Here is a 20686-nt window from a genome sequence, read left to right as displayed (position 1 = left end):
ATCTTTCATTTTAAGACAAGTGTTTGATTTATTTTTCATCTCATTGCACTCTTTAAAATTATGTGCATCTCATTACACGCAGCACACTGAGACGACTTATTTCAGGTGTAGACATTACAGCCAGTATTATCAGGCAAGAATATGATTTTTTTCATTTCATTACCAGCCTTACAATTTATGTACATCTCATTACAATCAGCCATTGAAGACAATTCCCTTCAGTTGTATCTCATTATACCTTTTCATTTTCAGATTTTTTTTTCATCTTATTATTCAAAGAACTCACTTCAAGTATGTATATCTCATATCTACCTGTTATGTCAAGTGAATTTCTGGGTAGTTGTTTTCACCATGAACTTACAAAATTTTTATTATACCAAACACATTTAAGGCCAGCTCTGCCGCACCTATGGGCCTCCCCGGACTCCTTTGCATGGGAAGAAGAACACTGGGTTCCCATAAGTGTGGTAAGATTCTGTCAGTGACTTCTCTTTACACACAGGGACCATCTAAATCAACCTCCCTCACTTGCACATTGAGGGGGTTAGAGGAGATGATCGCTATGGTTGGTTGATAGTCCACAAAACTCTAGTCCTGTGCACGAGAGCTCAGCAGGTTCCCAGCTCGTCCTGGGGCTGCTGCTCCTCTCCCTGGACAGTGCCCACCCCTGGAGAAGCTGAGATTGACATCACTGCCCAGCTTCCAACAGCCAGAGTGCTTCACACCTTCCCTTTTGACTGGATGCTGCTTGTCGACATGGGGACATTTTGGAAGAAGGTGAAATAACTTTGCTCTCCTGTGATGGAATCTCCCCAGCCCCTGCAGACCCAGTGCTGTCTTCATCTCTCTTCCACCACCCTTCCCGGGGATTCTCAGCTGAGGTGCACTTTAGAATTGCTGAGCAGGCTTTTTGGAGTTGCAGGGGCCCAAGTTTCATTCGCAACCTGCTAAATCAGAATCTCCCAGGGAGGGGCCCAGGTAGGTGCATTGTTCATAGTCCCCCAGAGACTCTGAGCCTTACCAAGCCTGAGTCCACAAAAGGGTCTGAGGTTTAGTTGCTCTGAGCTGAAAATGCCTGATGCACTCAGGATTGTTCCTCCCAGTTGTATTTGTATCTTAACAAGAACCCAAGCCTAGAGTGAAAAAAAAAAATCCTTGCTCAGTCCTGGATAGGACAGTGTGGGTCAGTAAACCCAACTCGCCCACACTATGTGGGAATCCCATCCACAGGACACAGGAAATTGTCGTCTGGCTTTACCTCACACTGCCCCCTGCCTTCTAGGGTAAAGAAGTCCAAATCGCTACACAGAGCCAACTGACCCCTCAGCTTCCACCCCGTGACCTGCCTTCTGGAGACCAAGGGAACAAGTAGGACCTCTCCAGCTTGTTTACTTGTGGTCCTCAAGGCTCATGTAATATGTGGGAACAGCATTTTGGGAGATCTGTGGGGCTTTTCACAAACTTCTCCAATCAATCCTCATGTCCCCTAATCACAAAGCACAGGTGGCCTCCCTGAGTGTGTCCGGAGTAGTCTATGTGTTTCCTCTTCTGTCACTCTACCTGTCTCCTTGCCAGTGAAAATAGAATCTATTCTCTAAGCTCAAAAATAAATGTGATTTTTCACCATCCCTCCTTCACTATGTCCCTTGAATGAACCTGCTGAGGAATCAGAATACAATCCAACTCTTGCCACTTTGTATTGTTTTCTCGTCCAGAAGTCCTGGAAGCCACTGGTTCTAGAATAAGCAGGTTCCAGGGCTACTTGGCTTCCTAGTAAGCAGGATTTAATGAGGATCAATGGTAGATGTAGGGCTGATTCTAGAACAGGCTACACCTGTCTTGTTTTTGTTTTCAGGTCTTCTGTGTCTTTTGGATTGATCAGGTCCCCAAGGCTAAAGAGGCCACAGAGCCCAGCCCTTTCCTATATTTCTCAAAGTTTTCTAGTAAAAATAAAAGTCACACTTTATTGAGTACTTAGTATATATGCTAAATACTAAAGATTACTCAAAACAACCCTGGAAGAATTACTAGTATTGTTAATATTAGTATTCCCATTTTTAAAATGAGGAAACAGAGGATCAGAGAGATTAAGTCATTTTCTCAAAAATTATTTGGCTTAATATGTAGTAGAGCTGGGATTTAAACCCAAGGCCAAAACTCATGCTCCTTCTATGAGATAATCTGCCAGCCTAAGCTTCGGCTCAACCAGGCTGGCCTTCAGAGTCAAAGGAAAAGGCCCCTCTTCCCTGAAATCCCAAAGGTGCCTGCAGCCCTGCACCTGCCTTTGCTTTCTCCTCCAAGGTCCCCAGATGGAACAGCATTCAAAGATGTGGGAGCCAAACCTTGGCCTGCCTCTCCCACAGCAGCTCCTAGCTTGAACCATCTACATTTCTGGGGTGAAGGGGACAGAACCTGTGTCCTCTGAGCTTAAGGAATTGCTCTGCACATTTTTCTAGGAGCTCTGCTATGGGAGGGGTCAGTGGTAAAGGAGTGGACAGTAGCACAGTCAATTGTGCTGTTGCTGATGGTTGTGCAGATGTGTTTTAGAGATCGTGTGTCAGGAACTGTTGAGTCCAAGTGATATGGTCACAGATGACATCCAAGGCTTCTCTGCTTCTAGCCTGTGTAGGCAAGGCCAGGTTTGTAGATTTTTAGGCTTGACTGCTGACAGTCAGGGCAAAAACAGGTTGGAAGATGGAGGAAGAAGGGCAAAGGGAAGGAAGCTAATCTCTGGGAGGGATGGAAAAGAATGGTCCCCAGCCAAGAGTGATGGGGTCAGCTGAGAGCAGAGGACAGGCCAGGGGCCTTGGGCATTGTCAGATCGGGCAACACGTTGGTGGGAAAACACAAAATGACTCTATTCAAGGAGGAGGAAGGAGAGCAGATGAAGTGAAAATACACCGGACTGGAATACACCTGGCTTCTCCACTAACTTGCTTCTTAGGTTCTGTGATTCATTTTCCTGTTCTCTGCAGCTTAGGAGTAGAAGAGAGTGAGGAAAGGGACGTGAGGGCAGAGAAGAGAGAGAGGGAGAGAGATAGCCTAAACGTGCATGTGTCTCTGGGGCTTTTCAGACAAAGCTATGATCAAAATGCCAACCAGCCCCCGCCTGGCCAATTTGCATGTTCCATGCTGTGCTCTTTGAAGCAGGATGAATATGCATGAGGGCTTGGGCAGGGTGTGGAGCTGCTGGGCTGTGGGCTGAGGTGGCTCATTGTTCTTTTAGAAGAAAGGCATTAATACGGAGCCAGAGCACCTTCCCGGTCAGCAGAGTGACCTCTGCTTCCCCTCTCTCAGGAAGGAAAGAGAGCAGACCTCAGGCTCAGACAGAAATCCTAGCGGCTCTTTTCTAATCCTCTCAAAGAAATAATCAGGAGCCATCAAGAATGCCAGCATCTCTTCTCCAAGCATAGCATTTAATTACTCAACTCCCCGCGCACGCTAATCACGGAGGCTGGCACAGTGATGAGACTCACCTCTTCGGGTTCCTGTGGGAATGAAGCTGCCTCTTCCCATTTCTTGCTTCTGCTGCAAGGAAAGCAGGGCACCTGGGGTGCTCCCTGCTTTTGACCTCTGGTGAGACCCACGACACACTCAGTGACTGGGCTGTGGTGGGAGTGCCTAGGACATAGTGAGCACTCAAAGCTCATGGAATGGACTCAGTCAAGTCTACTAGGACTTGGGTTGTGATTCATCCTAAGCCCTCTTATTGACCATCCCCACATCTTCTTTCCTGACCACTAACTGAAGATAATAATACTCCAGACATTATTCCAGTGAGTGTGAAAAGGGATTATTTAATTGTAAAAACCCAATTTGTCACACAATCATTAGGGCCACAAAATCCTTTCCTTTGAGTTGTCTGAGGTGTCACATCTGTCTCCCATTCTGAAATAAAGGACAGGGGTTGTGAAGATAGTCCATTTGGAAACTGGTTTGTCCCCCATGATCATTTGTTTTAACTCTACATAAATAAAGGCTGGCCTCTGGCTCTATGGTGGAGTTTTCTTACCTGGACTTGATCAGACTAGACTTAGCAAAATCCTTTCATTGATGGGAATGCATCTTAGTTAAAGGACCTGCTAGCCAGGCCGACCTCCATCTACCTATTGGGGTGCCCTGCAGACCTTGGCTCTCCAGTCCTCCTTGCTGAGTGCACACATCTTAGACTGGATCTGAGTCTTGCAGCCAAGACTGATTGGAGGCTGAACAGCATTTTGCCCTTGGGACTCTTCCCTGATGGGACTACAACCAGAAAGATGAGAAAAGAGAGGAAAGCTGAGGGAAGAGAATTGGGATCACCTGTTAATCAGACTCTCCACACTTTACTCAGTCAGGTTCAGTCTCAGAGAGTCAAGGCTCCAGCAACCCTGAAAACCTAGAGCAGAGCTTCTCCAAACCTCAATGCAAATACAAATCGCAGGGAGATCTTGTTAAAATGCAGATTCTGACTCAGAAATTCTGGGGCAGGGCTGAGATTTTGCATTTCTAACAAGCTCCTAGGTATGGTCAATGCTGCTGGTCTGGAAACCGCACTTTGAGCAGCAAGGATGGAGGGAAGGGCAATGACAAACCCCGCGGAATTGTCACATTCCCTCTAAACTCCTGACATAGACAAAAGGAGGGGAAGGGAGGAGCCACTATCCTCACCCTTCCCTGCTCACCTTCTGCTAGACTGAGTGTATCCCTAACACTTGAGATTTATTTTTAACTGCCAGCAGCTTTGATTAGCTTGTCTCTGCTGCTTCAGACACCTGCTGGCAGGATAAATTGGGGGAAAGGAGTGGCTGACCCAGATCTGACAAACCCAAGGCAGGAAGAAAAGCTCTTGGGGATTCACTGCTTCCTCTTTGCTGAGATTGCTGAAAAACGCTGGGGCTGGCAAAGTGTTAAACTTGCTAACGACCTCACACCACCAGTGACCCTGTGCGTCTTTAGCCTTAGCACCAATGAACTGCAGAACTGAAGTCATCCCTTTTTGACAAAGAACTTTTATGTCAATTTTTTGACTCTGAGGATTTGCATGGGTACCTTATGGTCCCTTCCGTCTTCATAGCAGCCAGGGCTGTATCTGTGTAGAAGTTCTGTTCTGTGCAGATGCCCAAGTTAGAGCTGTGGGCACTAGGGAGCTTTCACTGGTGGGGTAAGTCCCCATTACCCCAAGGTAAGATTGCTATTGTTCTGCTTCTAGAAAAGCAGAGGACCAGGAAGTGAGGCAGCGCACCAAGGATGCCTTCTATTGTCACCTAAGTCAATCCTGTGAACTTCTGTAGAGTTGCTAATGTGATAGAGTGTGTTTTTCCCAGCAAACACTATGAATCAGTGCAAGTCTAATTGGATAAGAGACCTAAGTGCCAGTCTGACTCTATCACTTCCTAGATGGCCTTGGGCCAGCTACTGAACATCTGCTTCTTGGTATCCTCTGGAAAATCAGGATAACACTGGTACCTAGTTACACATACAGTTGCTGTGATATGAGATCATGTTTAGAGAGTGATAAGGCCAGTGGCAGGTGCATAGCTAGTGCCCAGTGAAAGTTTTTTGTTTTAAGAGGTGGGGTATGGGAATTGTCAGGGTTAATATCATTCAAGCCAGGAGATGGAAGCCAACGGAACTCAGGTGGCAGTGAAATCAAGCCAGCATCCAGGATCTGAGGACAGTGTCTGCCTGCTAGTCAGTCAGGCTAGCAGCTGCCTAATATCCATGCTGGAGACAGGGCACAAGAGTCGGAGCTGCTGGACCTTTAAGGCTGCAGGAAGGGCAGGGGAGGGCATGCAAAGTCATTGGATACTGTTCACAGGGGTTGTTGGGGGCAGACGGGGAGTGGTGGCCTCTCTAAGTGCAGGAAGGAAGCCACAATCCCCCATGTTGTAGGAACTCAGCAGAGCTGGCTCCCTGTAGCCCTGAGCCTCACAGTCACTATGTAGGGCCTAGTGAGAACCTTCAGGAGTCCATCTGGCCATCCCAACAGGAGGCACTGCAGCTGCCCGGCTCCTCCTTGACGCTCACTTTCTATCTGCTAACTTCACACTCTCCCCGCAAACGCTGACACCTGCTCTGACCAGCTATTTTCTACAATCCATGTGCAACTCCGTTTAATGGGGCCAAGCAGGAAAAAACTTAGGAGTCTATGAATGGCCTCTTCCTTTTATCTGTACCATATGCAGCCCCACTGCATCCCACAATCCCACCATGACCCACAACAGGGCATGCTCCTGGTCCCTAAACACTGTGCTGGCTGCCATGGGCCTCCAGACAGCAAGTGAAGGCAGCCAGCCATTCTTTCTCTAGAGGGTTTAGAACAGACGGCCAATGGACACCACACTCCAAAGCACACGGAGAATATTAATTAAATGAAGGTTTATTTCAAAATTAGTCTTAAAGTGTAAGCTGTTTTTGAGGGCCTGGAGCCAGACTACATAATGAGCGGTAACAGCATCTGCCTTCCCCCAACACAGGGGGAAATGAGGCAACGTCACCGGCCCTGCCCACCGATCATGCATCCAATGATTACTAGCACTAGAAGCCAACGGCAAAGGAGCCCACGCATTTGCTCATTTTTAATCCATGTTAAGCTATACATGTTTAAATACACGTCGGAGGTTACATGGTGCCATGCAGTCCCTGTGATGGAATGACTCTTGCTCAGTGACCTCCTGCAGCAAGGCTGCTCCAAAGGGCATGGTTAGGTAGGACAGAGCACTGAAACGAGAAGAGGAGAGGAGACAGGTCAGAGAGCACAGTTGCGGGTCATGCTGGCTCCTGAGCAGGGAACTCCCTCCAGAACCAGGGAGTAACTGCATTCATGTGTCTTCCTTCCAGAAGAAGAAACGTAGTGATGGAGGGTCCTTTGGCGTAATGACTGAGCGTGTGGTCTCCAGGGCCTGTCTGCCCAAGTTCCGATCCTGGATCTGGCCATTACTAACTCTTTGACCTTAGGGAAGCTACTTCGCCTCTCTGTGCTTGTTTCTTCATCTAATAGAATGTACCTGTGCCTACCCCACAGGGTTGTTGAGAGACATGTAGAAAGTGCTCAGTAAATACTAACTACTTTTATAAATTCACTGACATTTCAGTGGATCATGAGGGGTTAAGGCTAGCCCTCAGACTACCAAGCTTATATAACCCATTTCTACAACCCCCTATGAAAACCTCCTTTGAGAAATTTGCTGCTCTCTTAAAACCTATAAAAGTCACAAGTTCTAATGTTTAACCTAAATTCTTCGTGCCAAAATTTAAGCTTAATCTCTCTGATCCCTATAGAAACTATATAGTTCAGGGTTTCTTAACAGTTTCAGAAGGTTCCACAAACCTTCTGAAACTGTACAAAATTTTGTGTACACATACAGCAAAACTAATAAAATAATGGATCTAGACAATGAGTGATCATTAATGGCTATTAACATCACATACCCACAAAAAAAGATAACCAGACCATACAAATATATGTCTCCCCATCGAAGTCTACAACCACCCGTAATGTAGTGCTTATCCAAAAATCTGATCAAGCCTCTAGTTCTATCAGTTCACAGGAAATAAAGGAGATGGAAGAACATATTGAATCATACTACGGGGATGAAATTAGCAAAAACCCAGAATGAGGAAATTCTACAGGACAAACAACCTAGTTTCTCCAACAAATAGATTTCAAGAAATGGAAAAGAGAAAGGAAAGGTGGACCTATAGAGAATAAGAGAGACCTAACAGACATATTATTCAATTGCAATGTATGGACTTTCATTGGATCCTGATTCAAACAAATAAACCGAAAAACATTTTATGGGAAAATCAGGGAAATCTGAACACTGATTAAGTAGTCAATGATACTAAGAAATTCTTAAATTATTTTACCTGTGATAATAGTATTGTGGCTGTGTTTTTCTAAAGAGTCCGTACGTTGTAGAAAGGCATACTGAAATATTTATGAATTAAAAAATATTAAGAGATTTGCTTCAAAATAATATGGGAGGGGAGAAGTTGTATAGGGATATAAATGAAATAAGACTGACCATGAGTTAATAATTGTTGAAGCTGGATAACAAGTACATGAGAGTTTATTATACCATTCACTCTATTTTTATGTGTCAAAAGTTTCCATAATAAAAGGTTTTAAAAAAGTTATGAAAGGATGTAGTTAATCATGATTCCAGTTTCCTTTCAAGGACTTGGGAAGTATTAAATTATCTTCAGGCTTTGTTTTTCCCAACTAAATACTAAATAGCCCAAACTGCACAGAATTTTCACAATGAGTCCTTTGTGGGTTTCCTGCTCCACAGTGGAGTCACACGGATGACTCGGGGGTGATGGAATCTCTTTCTCAGGCCTCCTAGCAACATCCAAAGGCAAAAACCCATGACTGTGCTGGCCCACAATTGTCCACTTGATTTCCCCGGACCCTGCCTGGCCCCAAGTCTGGTCTGGCTTGGGCGTTCTGGGAAGGCTTCGAGGACCACTTCTGCAGGAGGCCTGGTGCTGCTCTTACCTTTTAGAATGTAGTCTGTTAGCAAAGTGGGCACCTTCTCATTGTCCTCCTTCATGGCAAAGAGAACTAGGGAAGAGAGGGAGAGGGGAGCCAAGTTACATCAAAGCATGAAGCTCACTTCTAGGGCGAAACAATGCACCAACCCAAAGTGAGTGCAAAATGATTCAAGGGTCTTCACTTAGTATTGAGCAAGAGTCAGCACTTAACATGGTCATGGAGGAGAGTGCATCGTAAGAGCCACCGTGGTTGTCTCTGGGGAGTGGACCTATAGGTCACTTTCTTTTCTTTTTTCTATAACTTTTTTTTGGACTGATCTATAATTTCCATACCATCTATGAAGTATATAATAAACATAAACATACATAAAGCAATTTTTTAAAAAATTCACTTTCAGATACAGTCAATCTAAACGTTAAGAATAATAATTGTCACATCACTGAAATCACTGATAAAACTGTCTTTAAAGACATTCTATGCATAGAAACAGACATTATTAAAAAAAATCTCACCTCCAATTTATTAATAACAGATGAAGCTAATTTAACAAATATTTATTTTCTATTTTATGCCCATTACAGTGTGTGAATTTGAGGAGATGCAAAAGGAATACGTACTCTCAAGGAGTTTACAGACTTATTGATACAGCACATGACCCGCACAGGAAGCAAACAACAGGGAAGCTACTAAAACTTGAAGGCATTTTAAAAAGCTTTTTATAAAATTTTAAAAATAGCTTTTTCTGTTATTAAACTAAGTAACATCTTCTCATAGTCATAATTCATATTATAGAGGTTAACTTTGTAGAAAATCCTTTAAGAAAGTATCTGGTCCTTATTTATAGTATCAAAAAATAAAAAAAGGAGGGGGGTGTCCACCTATAGATTCCTCCATCAATAAACTTTCTGAAATAAGCTATGGTATATCTATTCAATGTAGTCTTATATGGCTTTATACAAAATAAGAGAGATCTATACATACAAGACATACTTAGTGACAAAAGAAGGTTGCACAACGTGTATTAACTTTATAATAAATAAATGCTAATATTCACAGGAAAAAATCTAGAAGAATAGTACATGAAACCATTAAGTGGCTATCTCTGAATGTGAGATCATAGGGAATGCTCCTTTCTACGTTATATCTCTATATTGTCTGGCTTTTTTCAATGAGCATGTATTCTTTTTGTAAGCAGAGAAACAAATAAAGATCAGCTGACATTGATAGCTAGGGTCAGGAGGCAACAGTGACAACAGTGGGACCAGTCCATTCCCATGTCCTTGCCTTCCATTGACTGCCTTGCCTCGTTTCAAGGCAGGTAATGAAACTTGAATCCTAAAGTCAGGAGCGGCTGAGGAACAGAGCCCAGCAGCGCCATGAGTCAGTGGCCATGTCCAGAAAAAGAGAGACTGAACCTCAGGCCTTCCAGCTGTTGGTTTTTTTGTTTTATTTCTTCTGTAATTTCATACATGTATTCATTTCAACTTAGTTAGCTGGAATACCTTGCAAATGAGCACAGGCAGACAAAATGCCACATGAAGAAGGTAGCCGTAAAAATACAATAATTGCACTCAATAATATGTATCTACTAAGTTGGTCACTAAAATCCAAAATTTATATGGATTGTCCAGTCAGGGGAGCTGGTCTTTGGCCTATGTCCTTGATTCAAGGAGTAGGGGAGAGAGGAGACATTGTTCACAAATCCATACAAAGATCTGCCAAAAAAGAGAGCTTTCATAACCTATCAGCAAAGTGGTATTCAGAAAAGATGGCAGGTTTTTTTTTTCAGAAACAAAATATTAGAATGTGATAGATCCACATGATGAAAAGAATGTTAATGAAATGTTAACTGATGTGACTAAAATAATGATACAAAATTTTATAGCCAGTATAATCCCACCTATATGAAAAAGATGTAAAATATTATAGCTGAAAAACACCAGAATAGTAATCACAGTGGAGGGGCTGATGAATTACTTATTTTTCTTTGTTCACTTTTCCATATATCCAAAGTATTCTAAATGATGGATACACTCAAGCTATAATTTTAAAAATGAACTTGAAAAATGTAAACAAACCCACTCACAATAAAAACAAGTCTGTTTCTTAATTAAAATAAAAGGATTTCACACCGAATTCCTGAATGGGTATCTGTAATAAATTAAAAACTCTTCCCTTTTTTAAGACCATGATAGAGTACTTTACATATATCAACCTTTGCAATTTGTCCAAATTATTTTCCAAATGCTTACCACTTGTGAAACCACAAACACCTATAAATATCAATTCATTTCTATCTGCTCCCATAAAAAAAAATCTTAGTGCATATTTATGCAAATAAAGGAGTTTAAAATGAGCTGAGAGCAAGTCAATGTACTTTGAATTTAAAATTTCTGATTCTCGAGGACGCATTGTCTGTGGACGTAGGCAAGATTTCCGTTTGCCAGAACCTCCTCCTCCAAACTGACAAAAATGAAAATGTTTGGTCACCTTTGGCACCAGGACCCAGCAGGTGTCTATCTTCCTCTCTTCCCCTGGGGTAGCCGATAGCCCTGCGCTGGCCCACTCCCTCCAGAGCAGCCTGCAAAGGGCTGGGCAGCCTGCGCAGCCTCACTCTCTACAGTGCACAGTTGCCAGGGAAATGGAATTTCTCTCGTGATCCACGGAGCCTGTCACATCTCAGCCTAAGATTTTTCTCTTCCTAAGGGAGCCAAGGTGACACTGATGGCTAATACCATGTGCCCCCGACCCTTTGGGGCTTGTACTGCTTCATGTGTATGAAGAGATTTTACCCACAAAAGGCTCTTCATTACACACTGTTTTCTCCCACAGCTCAGAATGTTTATTAACATTTGACAACAGAGCCAAACGGTAGGAGAGGGGGGCAGTCACTTCCTAGAAGGAAAACTAGACTCAATTCTTTCCAATCAGCCTTACCCCCCTCAAGAAATCTTGCTTCTTATTAAAAATACAGCCAGGCCTGTAGACCAAGCTCCCTGCTTCAACGGGCACAAGTGCAGACCAGGCAGCCCCAAGTTTCAGGAGGAGAGAACGGGTGAGGCAGAGAACGCAAAGCCCTGAGAACTGCTGAAGAAAACCCAAAAAAGTCCCCTATACTAGTACTGTCCTCCACGCCCAACCTCTTTCACCCACTCATTTTTTTACCCTAGCACGTCTCTTCCCTTACAGGAACTAGGGGAAACAAAAGACAGCTCTGGGTACGGTATCACTACACAGTATTTTAATTTTACCCTGTGCAGGAGGACATAATGCTATGATGTGGAGCATATTTTAACCCATCTAAAACCGCTCTCGGGAAACCTTGGGCCTGAGGCAGGGAAGAGGAAAAAGGAGTGGCTGATCTGACTGAGAACAAGGGAACTCACTGTTTGTCAGCATCTGCAGGTCTTCCACCGAGGGAGGAGAGGCTTTCTTCTCGTAAGGGATGACTGTGTTCAGATACTGCAAGACAAACAGGGCATGCAGGGCTTGAGATGTTGCAAGACGTGGTCCCTCTGGGGTTGAGATAGAGCCAACAGTTTGCATCGGGTGGCTACTTTTCTCTAAGGCACACACACCCCAGCAAGATGGACATTCTCAACAACACGGTCACTGGCACACCATTATTTCAGAGCTTTTTCCCCCTACCTTTGTGGGGGGATGTCTCTTTAAATGTAAAACTTTCCCATATTTAAGCAGGAAAAACTTCCCTCCATCCCAATGTCTACATTCTTCCTACACTAGAAACTTTGTGGTTATTTAGGAATCCTAGGGAGCTTTCTCTCCTTCAGGCTGAGAGTCTGAAAAACAGACTCTCCAGGGGGATTCTATTTTCTTATCCTTTTCAATGCAACTTGAGAAGGAAGGCATTGTTCCTTCTTTGTCACAAATGACAGGAGGGAGAATCTGGACCCTGCCCAAGGCCTTGGATGTTGGGATTGCTCCCTCTGCTGGATGTGACATGCTCCTACAACAAAACCCCCATCTTCAGGACATCAATGAACCCAGGCCAGAGAGGCCTCTATTGGTCCTAAGGGATCCTGGAGTAATGAGTGAGAAGAATTCCGGGTCAAAAGTCAAGAAGCTTCTATTCTAGTCTTATCTCTGCCACTGGCAGTGTGGCCTTGGGAAAATGCCTCGTCTCTCTGGGTCTTAGTTCTCATTGCTATGAAAGGAGACAACTGAGTTAGATGTTCCTAAAATCTCTTGCCATGTGGCAGTCCCAGAATTCCAACACTTAAGATTCAGTTGCAATATGTTTAAAACACATTCCATGTGCACTTATTCCCAATCTCAAACTTGTCTGTTCCCACACCAGCCATGCATGTTAGATTATGCACCCCATCTGGGCAGGGACCAAGACTTTTCACGTTTGTACCCGAGGGCCTGGCAACGGAGCACATAACAGGCATGTGATAAAATTCTGAAAGACATCTTAATAACCAGAAACGCAAGCTACTTCACAGGTTGTTGACTCAATGGAGCCAATGAGGAAAAAGTCACAGTGTGGGTTACAGTCAGAGCCGGGCAGCAGAGAGGCAATCATGGGATTGGCTCAGCTGGCAATCAAATGTGGTGGGAGAATTAATGAAACTCTAGGACAGGATCTATCATGAAATGGATTACCTTTTCATGCACTTTGTCCTTAAAATAACTTAATTTGTAGACCTACAAGCAGTGTTGAGTTTTAAGTTTTGTCCATGTCCTAGAATAATAAAGCTCAAAAAAAGAGTTTACCTTTTAAAAAGATACTTTCTGTTCTTCCTTAGGAGTGGAAGAAAATGTTAGGACCCTCCTTGCTCAAACGCTGGGATATTTCTGGTAAGTCACCAACCCCTCACTTTGTTGGGGAAGCCAAGTTGCAAAGAGTCTAGGAGGAGAGCCGGGCGCAGGGGGCTGCTCGTACCTGCTTGTCAGTTGCTGAGGAGCCAAAGGTCTGGCGGATGCCACTCTGCAGAATGTTGGAGATGCCTTCCATGCTGAAGCGCTGGGGGGAAGACAGACACTCAAGAAGGGCACGTACTTCCTGCTCCCTAGTCACTACCCCCAGGAACTCTGTGTCCTCAGTCAGTTACTCAGACCCATCAGCTACCAGGCTGTCCCAATAACTGCCCCACGGTTCCATCACTAGGGAGTAAATGAAGACTGGGATTATGGAGACACGTCAGCATTTAAGCCAGAGCTTTGCAAGAATAAATAGTAGAGTCTCAAAGACTCTTATTTTAGTAAGTCCTAATGGCTACAAGACCACTCTGCATCCCCCAGTTTTTCTCATTTCATCCTCCATTGTGCAAATAGAAAAATGAAGCAGTACAATATAACTTATGCAAATGATAATGCAAAGGTTTTAGGGGAAAACAAAATGTTCAGCTATCAGAAAAGGTGGGTTTAAAACAGCTGTGCAAGGGACTGGCCTGTTAGCTCAGTTGGTTAGAACATGGTATTATAACACCAAGGTCAAGGGTTCAAATCCCTGTACTAGCCAGCTGCCAATAAATAAATAAAGAAAGAAAGAAATAAATGTCCTGATCTAGGAAGCTTTTTTTCAAAATGCACATGCCTAGGCCTAATTCAGCAGATCTGGGATAGAACCCAGGCAAAAGTATTTTGAAAAAGCTCCTAGATGATTCTACTGAGCTTCTCTGATTAAGAGCTGCCGGTTTCGAGAATCCTGTCAATGGAACAATAAGGACTCTGGTCATTTTCAATCATTGAAACACCCCACCAGCACCCTACACCCTACCCACACCCTAAAGGGATGAGTCAGGACTATAATTTGCACCAGGAGCAGAGATTCTGACCCAGAGTCAGAAGGAACAGCTCCTCTCAACATTAAATACGTTCACCCCACTTTCCCAGATCCAGTCATTTTTTAATGTTTATATCCCATCTACCTCAGTTAGACTTTGAGCACTTTGGGGGAATAGAGGAGACAGGTGGCATCTTCTCCCTCTTTCAGACTCCACTGTCTGTCATAATGTTCTGCTGGCCATTAGTAAACAGTTGCTCAGTAAACATTCATGAGTCTACTGCAGGGTTGGTACCGGGACCAGAAATGGCTAGAGGACTAGGTTGGATGAGCCCAGTCTTGCAGCTGGGTTGCTCACATACCTTGAGAGGCATCTGGTTTCCCTTCTCTATTCGGCTGCTCTGTAGGCTCAGCCCTTTCTCTTTCCGCCTCTTTTTCATCATTTCTCGCTGCTCCTTCTGCTTGTTCTGAACCTCAATAAGCACCGTGATGAAGGAATTCTTCACTTCCTTCTCAAACTCCAGCTCATCCCGGCGGGCCAGCTGTTGCACCAGCTCCTCTGAGAAGTCACGGATAGCACCTTCCACCTGGTCCAGCAGCTCAGTCAGCTCAGACCCAGACATGTGCCTCAGCCCTGCAGGGAAGACCACCTGCAGGTGACACCTGCATCAAAGCCAGAGCCCACTGGAGAGGCTACTGGGACTGTCCCTCAGAGGAGACCCCTTCCAACTTCTTAAAGGCCCAGGAAAGACCTTCACAATTTGGGGGCATGCCATAAAGGAAAGGACCCCTATATCATCTACAGAGGAGAATACCATTCTCAGGAAACAAAGGAGGAAGAAGAAACAGCCCCCAAGGAAGCCTATGGACGCTGTCCACAACTATGTGGGTGGACAAACACATGGCTTTTTGATCCCTTGTTCTATTTTTCCTTTGTCTCCATAATATTCCTCATGGGTCAAGAATGGAGGGGGGCGGAATGCTGCAAGTAGGTTTTTGGCATCTGTGCTAAAGAGCAATAGAGAGATGGTGTTCATTCTCAAGAACCAATCAAGATATAGCTGACAGCAAAATAAGCAAGTGCTCTGAGGCGTTTCTTCACACCTGTGGTCCTGTGCCACTGCACACGTGTTCATAAATACTGCAACGCGGAGGACTGGCAGCGTGTGTGGAGAAACGAAGCCTGGCTAGTCGGCACCGAGTAGTCTGCTACTTTCAGAGCAAAGGAAAAGGAGCCTGAGATGATGGGAAACATAACTTTATTTTCACTTCTTGTCCCCTAAGACTTCTTCATTTAAATTAGATTTGGGGACATCTTTTAAAATCTGTTTAGTGGAGTCTTTTGTTTTTACCTCTGCATCCATTTTCCTTTTCGTTTCTACTTTGCCCAGATATTTGCTGACTTGGTTCTACTTTCCCCTTTATTTTGCTCTTTGGAGCTATCTTCCTCCTCCTGTTTTCTTGCCATTTCACTCTGCATTTCAGCTGTTTTCATGAATCTCTGCTGAACACGTCTATGCTTGGGACCTTTGTGTGGCTGAGAATGGCCTGACGGGGGCAGCTGTGAATATCGCAAGGCAGCCAAATCCACGCCATCACCCCAAACACATCCCCTCTGCTGGCCAAATCCACACCATCACCCTGAACAGATCCCCTCTGCTAGCCACCACCCTGCCTCTGCACTTTAGAGCCACAGGGCTTTACTTTCAGGATGCAGTTCAGATCACGCCTCTATTTTTACCACTTCTAGCCCATGTTAGGATCTTTGTGCCCGACAAACACACCTTCTCTCTATATAGTTTATAAGTCCCCATTCCCCCACCTGTGGATCCACTCCCAGACACAGGGCCCTCCTGCAGCCTGGGCACCATGATCCTACAGGTTGATGAATTTTATATCCAATTTCACCTCTGTGGTGTTACATTTTTTCATTTCACGTTTCATCCAGCTCTTTGCATGATCGTCATGACTATAAGCCTGTGTCAGAGAGTTAACAGGGATTAAGAGTGTGCACTCTGGAGTTAACCTACCTGGCTGCAAACATTGGCTCCACTCTTTATGACCAGTAGTATAAGAGCAAATACAAATTAAAAATGAGAGGCTTGATTCTCTCTGTTGAATATCAGGGAGGAGACTTTCCCTTTGCCCCACCTCCCTTTTCTTTCAGAATTTCTTTCTCTGTCCTTTTCCAAAGCATGTTAAACCTTTTTAATGGCTCAATATGCCTCTTGCCAGTCTCACAACTCAAGAAGGTTATCTCAAGGGCCTGAGAGTCACTGCTTTGAATGTAGTCATCAAAGAAGATAGCACCCAACCTCCCACTCACTGTTCTGGGAGCAGAGGGTCCTGACTCCAAATTGCAAAACCTACTTAATGTAATGGGTTCTATCCACTTGGCTATATTCAAGAGTGAGATTTCTTTCTGTCTTTGCAATCTCTCCGGCAGGTTGCCTGTGATGCATATCCCATTCAGGTTTAATGCTTATTCAATAATAAAATTGTTTTTTCTCTTCTATCTTTGTGGAGAGATTTTCTGGGCAGGGAGGAGATTTTGTTTTTCATTATATTTCCCTAATGGTGGCCTTAGACAAGTCACTTAACCTCTTGAAGACTCAGTGAGCTCACTCCTAATGGAGCTTGTGTGAGGATGAAATGAGATTATGCATAGAAACTCTTAACATAGGGTCTGGCAAATAGAAGCCACAAAAACTGAGCTATTATGAAGACCATTTGTACTTTTTGCCTTTGATTTTATGGTGGCATCATTCATTGCTTTTAGACAGTTGTTTGGATTTCTTCTTATTCTGCTTTTGTCTTGTTCTTTGGTTAGTTTTACCATTTAAATTTTGTTTGGGTACCCTATTTTTATTTTTATGTTTTCAGAAATGTGAACTTCTCTCCTGATGCTAAGTAAGTAAGTCGGTGTGGCCGACTCTCTAGATCTGCCAGTCCTGCTCTGGGGCAGTGACCGAGGTTCTGTTAGCTACGTGTGAAGCACACAGCCCAGTGCCTGGCACAGAGCAGGCACTCCGTCCTCGGCAAGCCCAGCCCCCAGGGCCCTCACCTTCATAGGACCAGTTGTTGTTGAAGGTCTGTGTCAGGGCCTGCATCTCCTGCAGAAGGACTGAGTCTGCCTGGGAGGAGGTCTCTCCTTCATCCTCTTCTTCCAGAACCTCCTCTTCCTCCTCAGGGTCTGGGGAGTTCTGCATCATTTCCTCAATCTCCTCAATTACCTGAAGAAGGCACACAAGAGAGCGCTGACTCTGTTCGCTGCTGGAGGGGCATGATGGCTTCAATGCTGATCAGGTAAGGGCCTTTCTAATTTGCTGCCTGTAAAATTCCTAGGGCAATATTGTTTCTTAATAAATATTAAATAATAGTAAAAATAGATTGGGACAAAGGCTTACATACACTCTTTCTTTAATGTAAAACCTCTTCCAAGAGCTCCATTTAGATTAATGCTTTATTGAAAATTACTCTTTCAGGAAACACAGCTGCCTGGAAGCAAACATTTACTTTAATCTGCTGAGTGCTTTATTTCCAAGAGGGAAAATATTTTATCTACCCAACTTTAACATAAAACCCAGTCCATTAATTGTCACAATCTACATGGCTGGAAAAAAAAAAAAAACGAAGTGCTCCTAGGACAACTGAAAATGGGGAGGAAAATAGCAATTTCTCAGAATTCACCTGGACAGGATCTGAAGCTGCCCAGAAACAAGTGAAAATAAAGATAGTAAAATAATAAAAAGATAGGTGGGGTCTGGAGAGCAGAAAATAGACAAGAACCCCTGCTCTAATCTGGACTATTGAAATGGGCAGCTACCAGACATAGAGGGTAATCTGCCAAAAGAAATAGGGTGAATTACTTTTTACAGTAATTGTTCACACCTAAAGAAAACACATAAGCAAAGACTGCTTCTAAAAGTGAGCCCGTAGATAAGTTTGGTCACAATAGTGTATTTATACATTTGTCTGTTCTCAATGCTATGAGGGACTCAATCTCCAAAGCCACTCAACTATGGTCTTTGAAATGGGTTTCTGTTCATTAGGCTGGACCCAAGGTAAGGGGGGTTAGGGTCTCCTCCTTTAGAAAAACTCCTATTTTGATGGCCGGTGCGCTCACTGGCTGAGCACAGTGCGGACGACACCAAGCCAAGGGTTGCGATCCCCTTACCGGTCACAAAAAAAAAGAAAAGAAAAACTCCTATTTTTATTCCCAAACCTTCTCATCTCTACTCACAAATTTAGGTGATACCTAGCATTTGAGTACTGAAAGCCATTTTATAGAATGCAACCAAATGACACAACTCCTCTTTAGAATTTTATGGCCGAGTTTCTCTTTCTCTAAGAGTAGTTATCATTGAATATCATCCAGTTGTATTTCCCCCTACAATTCACAAGAATAACTATTAGCCCCTATTCTTTACCTGGTTCCCTTCAATCTCCTAATCCTCACCTGTTTCAAATCTCACCTTTTTACCACAGATATGAAAAAGCATCTCTATACTAAAAAGCACTTTCTGGCACTGAAGGCTCCCAGTGGAGCTTTTTCAGAATGACTTTGTGAAAAGTACATGGTGTCAAAATAAGCACCCATTAATATTTGTTCACTAAAATGTTGAATAGGAATCCAAAGACTCAACATTATCCTCCCTCAAGTAATAAATTATTAAAACTAAAATATAATTAACTCAATCAAAGCACCATATCTTTTTCACAAAGACAGAAGTGTCTCTAAAATTCCTTTTGGAAGGCTCAGAAGTTTCAGTGCTCTATGAAATGTGAGAAAATATCTATCACACAAAAGCCTCATCTGTCACACTTCTCTTTTTGGAAGAACAGGTATTTGAGACCCTTGTTTAAATGTCTTGACTCCAAGAACAATGAACTGCAACAAGAGGCTTAGCAGGAATTTAAGCCAGTAACCATGAGCCTGTCTCCGGCTGTTGTCAAAGACTGCCTCCAACCAACACAAGTGTCAGGAATTCTGTTCGTGTCCACTGCAGGTGGGTAAACTGAGGCATCAAGAGACGTGAAATCCCTTATCAAAGACACTGAGTCATCAACACATCCACCACAAGACCACGCACCTGTTTTCTGCCTTAAATTGGTGTGCGAAGTATGTTCTCAAACTTTTTTCTATCAAAAGAACCAAAGTCCCCAGAACCTAGAGAGATGCTCATACCTGATCTGCTGTGAGCAGAGGCTCCTCGTTGATACCAGAATCATTCTCACTCTTCTCATTGAACTCTTCTTCCTCTTTCTCATGGATCTGGAGGGCAGGGGAGGGAGACAGAATTTTGGCTGACCATCAGCAGAACCAGGATTCTGTCTAGTCTCTAGAATGGATGACACTGACTGAGAGGCCACTCCAGCTACACACTGTCTATGGTGGGAAGCTGAAGAGGCATCCAGAGTTTCATTTAATTCCAAATGCATCCCTATCACACCATGCTACTGAGTCCAGCTTGGCCAGAAAAGGACAATAGGGAAGGAGTGGTCAGCGCCACCCTGACTCAAAGGGAACAGCACTGATCTTTAACCCACAGACATGTCATCCTTAGGTGAAAAAAGGAACCTTCTCAAGGTGAGTGATTCTGAAAACAACGCCTGCAGCCAAGGCACACTTATCTCATTAAGGAGTTCCAAGCTTGGGGTTTGTTCCCAGATTTTATCGTATTAGACTTTTTAAGAAGTAGGTTGCTCCAGTCCAGATAGTCATGGCTTTTAGAATTTGATGAAATGCCAGCCTGTTATTGGAATCCAGGCATGGTATCATAGCTGATGGAGGACGTCATGAATCTGCATGGGACATACCACTGAATAACCTGACCACATGAACTAAAGGACAAACTAAATAACAAGAAAAACACTGAAAGGAGAAATCCATTTACCTCATTTGCCCTGTGTCTCCAAAATTCCATAACCTTAAATAAGATCCTGAAAGTTCACAGTCATCAAGATTATAGATGTTTAAGTCCAATAAGCTTTTTACAGTACATCTGGCTTTATTGACTATACCCCAGACTGCCATAGTCTGGCATTTATGTTGAAATCCACACAAAATTAACCACCAAATCACCTAACAAGCTCTATACCCAGGAGTCTGATCTGAAAGTCATACAGGGAGCTGGCAAGAGGTGTCTCTGGAAAATGTCTCTGCAGAGCCACTCCTCACCCAGGAATCAATCTTCCTTGCCCTCCAGTGCCAGCTGGCCTCCTCCTGGGGATTACAGTCTTCATGTTCTAACATGAAATGCCCCAGTTCCAATCCAAGCAGTCATGTCAGAGGAAGTCTATCCTGAGAAACGTCTCCCCTCTTCTCTGAGCTCCACCTTGGCAGACACCCCTAACAAAGCACATTACCTTCTATCTCTGTTTGCTGAAAGCCAGGATTATGCCATCAAAAAATGAAGCAAATATATCTTAAATGCCGTCTGCACTCAACCTGGATA

The 20686-nt window shown here is 43.8% G+C and overlaps 1 protein-coding gene across 2 annotated transcripts in view; it reads right to left on the bottom strand.

Moving 5' to 3' along the window:
* Positions 1-6343: 6343 nt before the first annotated feature.
* The window catches only part of FEZ1 (fasciculation and elongation protein zeta 1), a 39845-nt gene continuing 25502 nt past the window's right edge, over positions 6344-20686 (bottom strand). For both annotated transcript variants that reach the window (XM_063094157.1, XM_063094158.1), the window contains exons 4-10: positions 19417-19503; positions 17293-17461; positions 14591-14862; positions 13386-13466; positions 11866-11941; positions 8483-8548; positions 6344-6702 (exon numbers count right to left, since the gene is read on the bottom strand). In XM_063094157.1, coding sequence (XP_062950227.1) covers positions 6686-6702; positions 8483-8548; positions 11866-11941; positions 13386-13466; positions 14591-14862; positions 17293-17461; positions 19417-19503 — 768 coding nt within the window. In that variant the 3' untranslated portion in view covers positions 6344-6685. The remainder of the gene's footprint in view (positions 6703-8482; positions 8549-11865; positions 11942-13385; positions 13467-14590; positions 14863-17292; positions 17462-19416; positions 19504-20686) is intronic.

Source organism: Cynocephalus volans, chromosome 4 (genome assembly GCF_027409185.1).
Source record: "Cynocephalus volans isolate mCynVol1 chromosome 4, mCynVol1.pri, whole genome shotgun sequence".
Lineage (NCBI taxonomy): Eukaryota > Metazoa > Chordata > Mammalia > Dermoptera > Cynocephalidae > Cynocephalus > Cynocephalus volans.
This window is presented reverse-complemented; position numbering and strand designations above follow the sequence as displayed.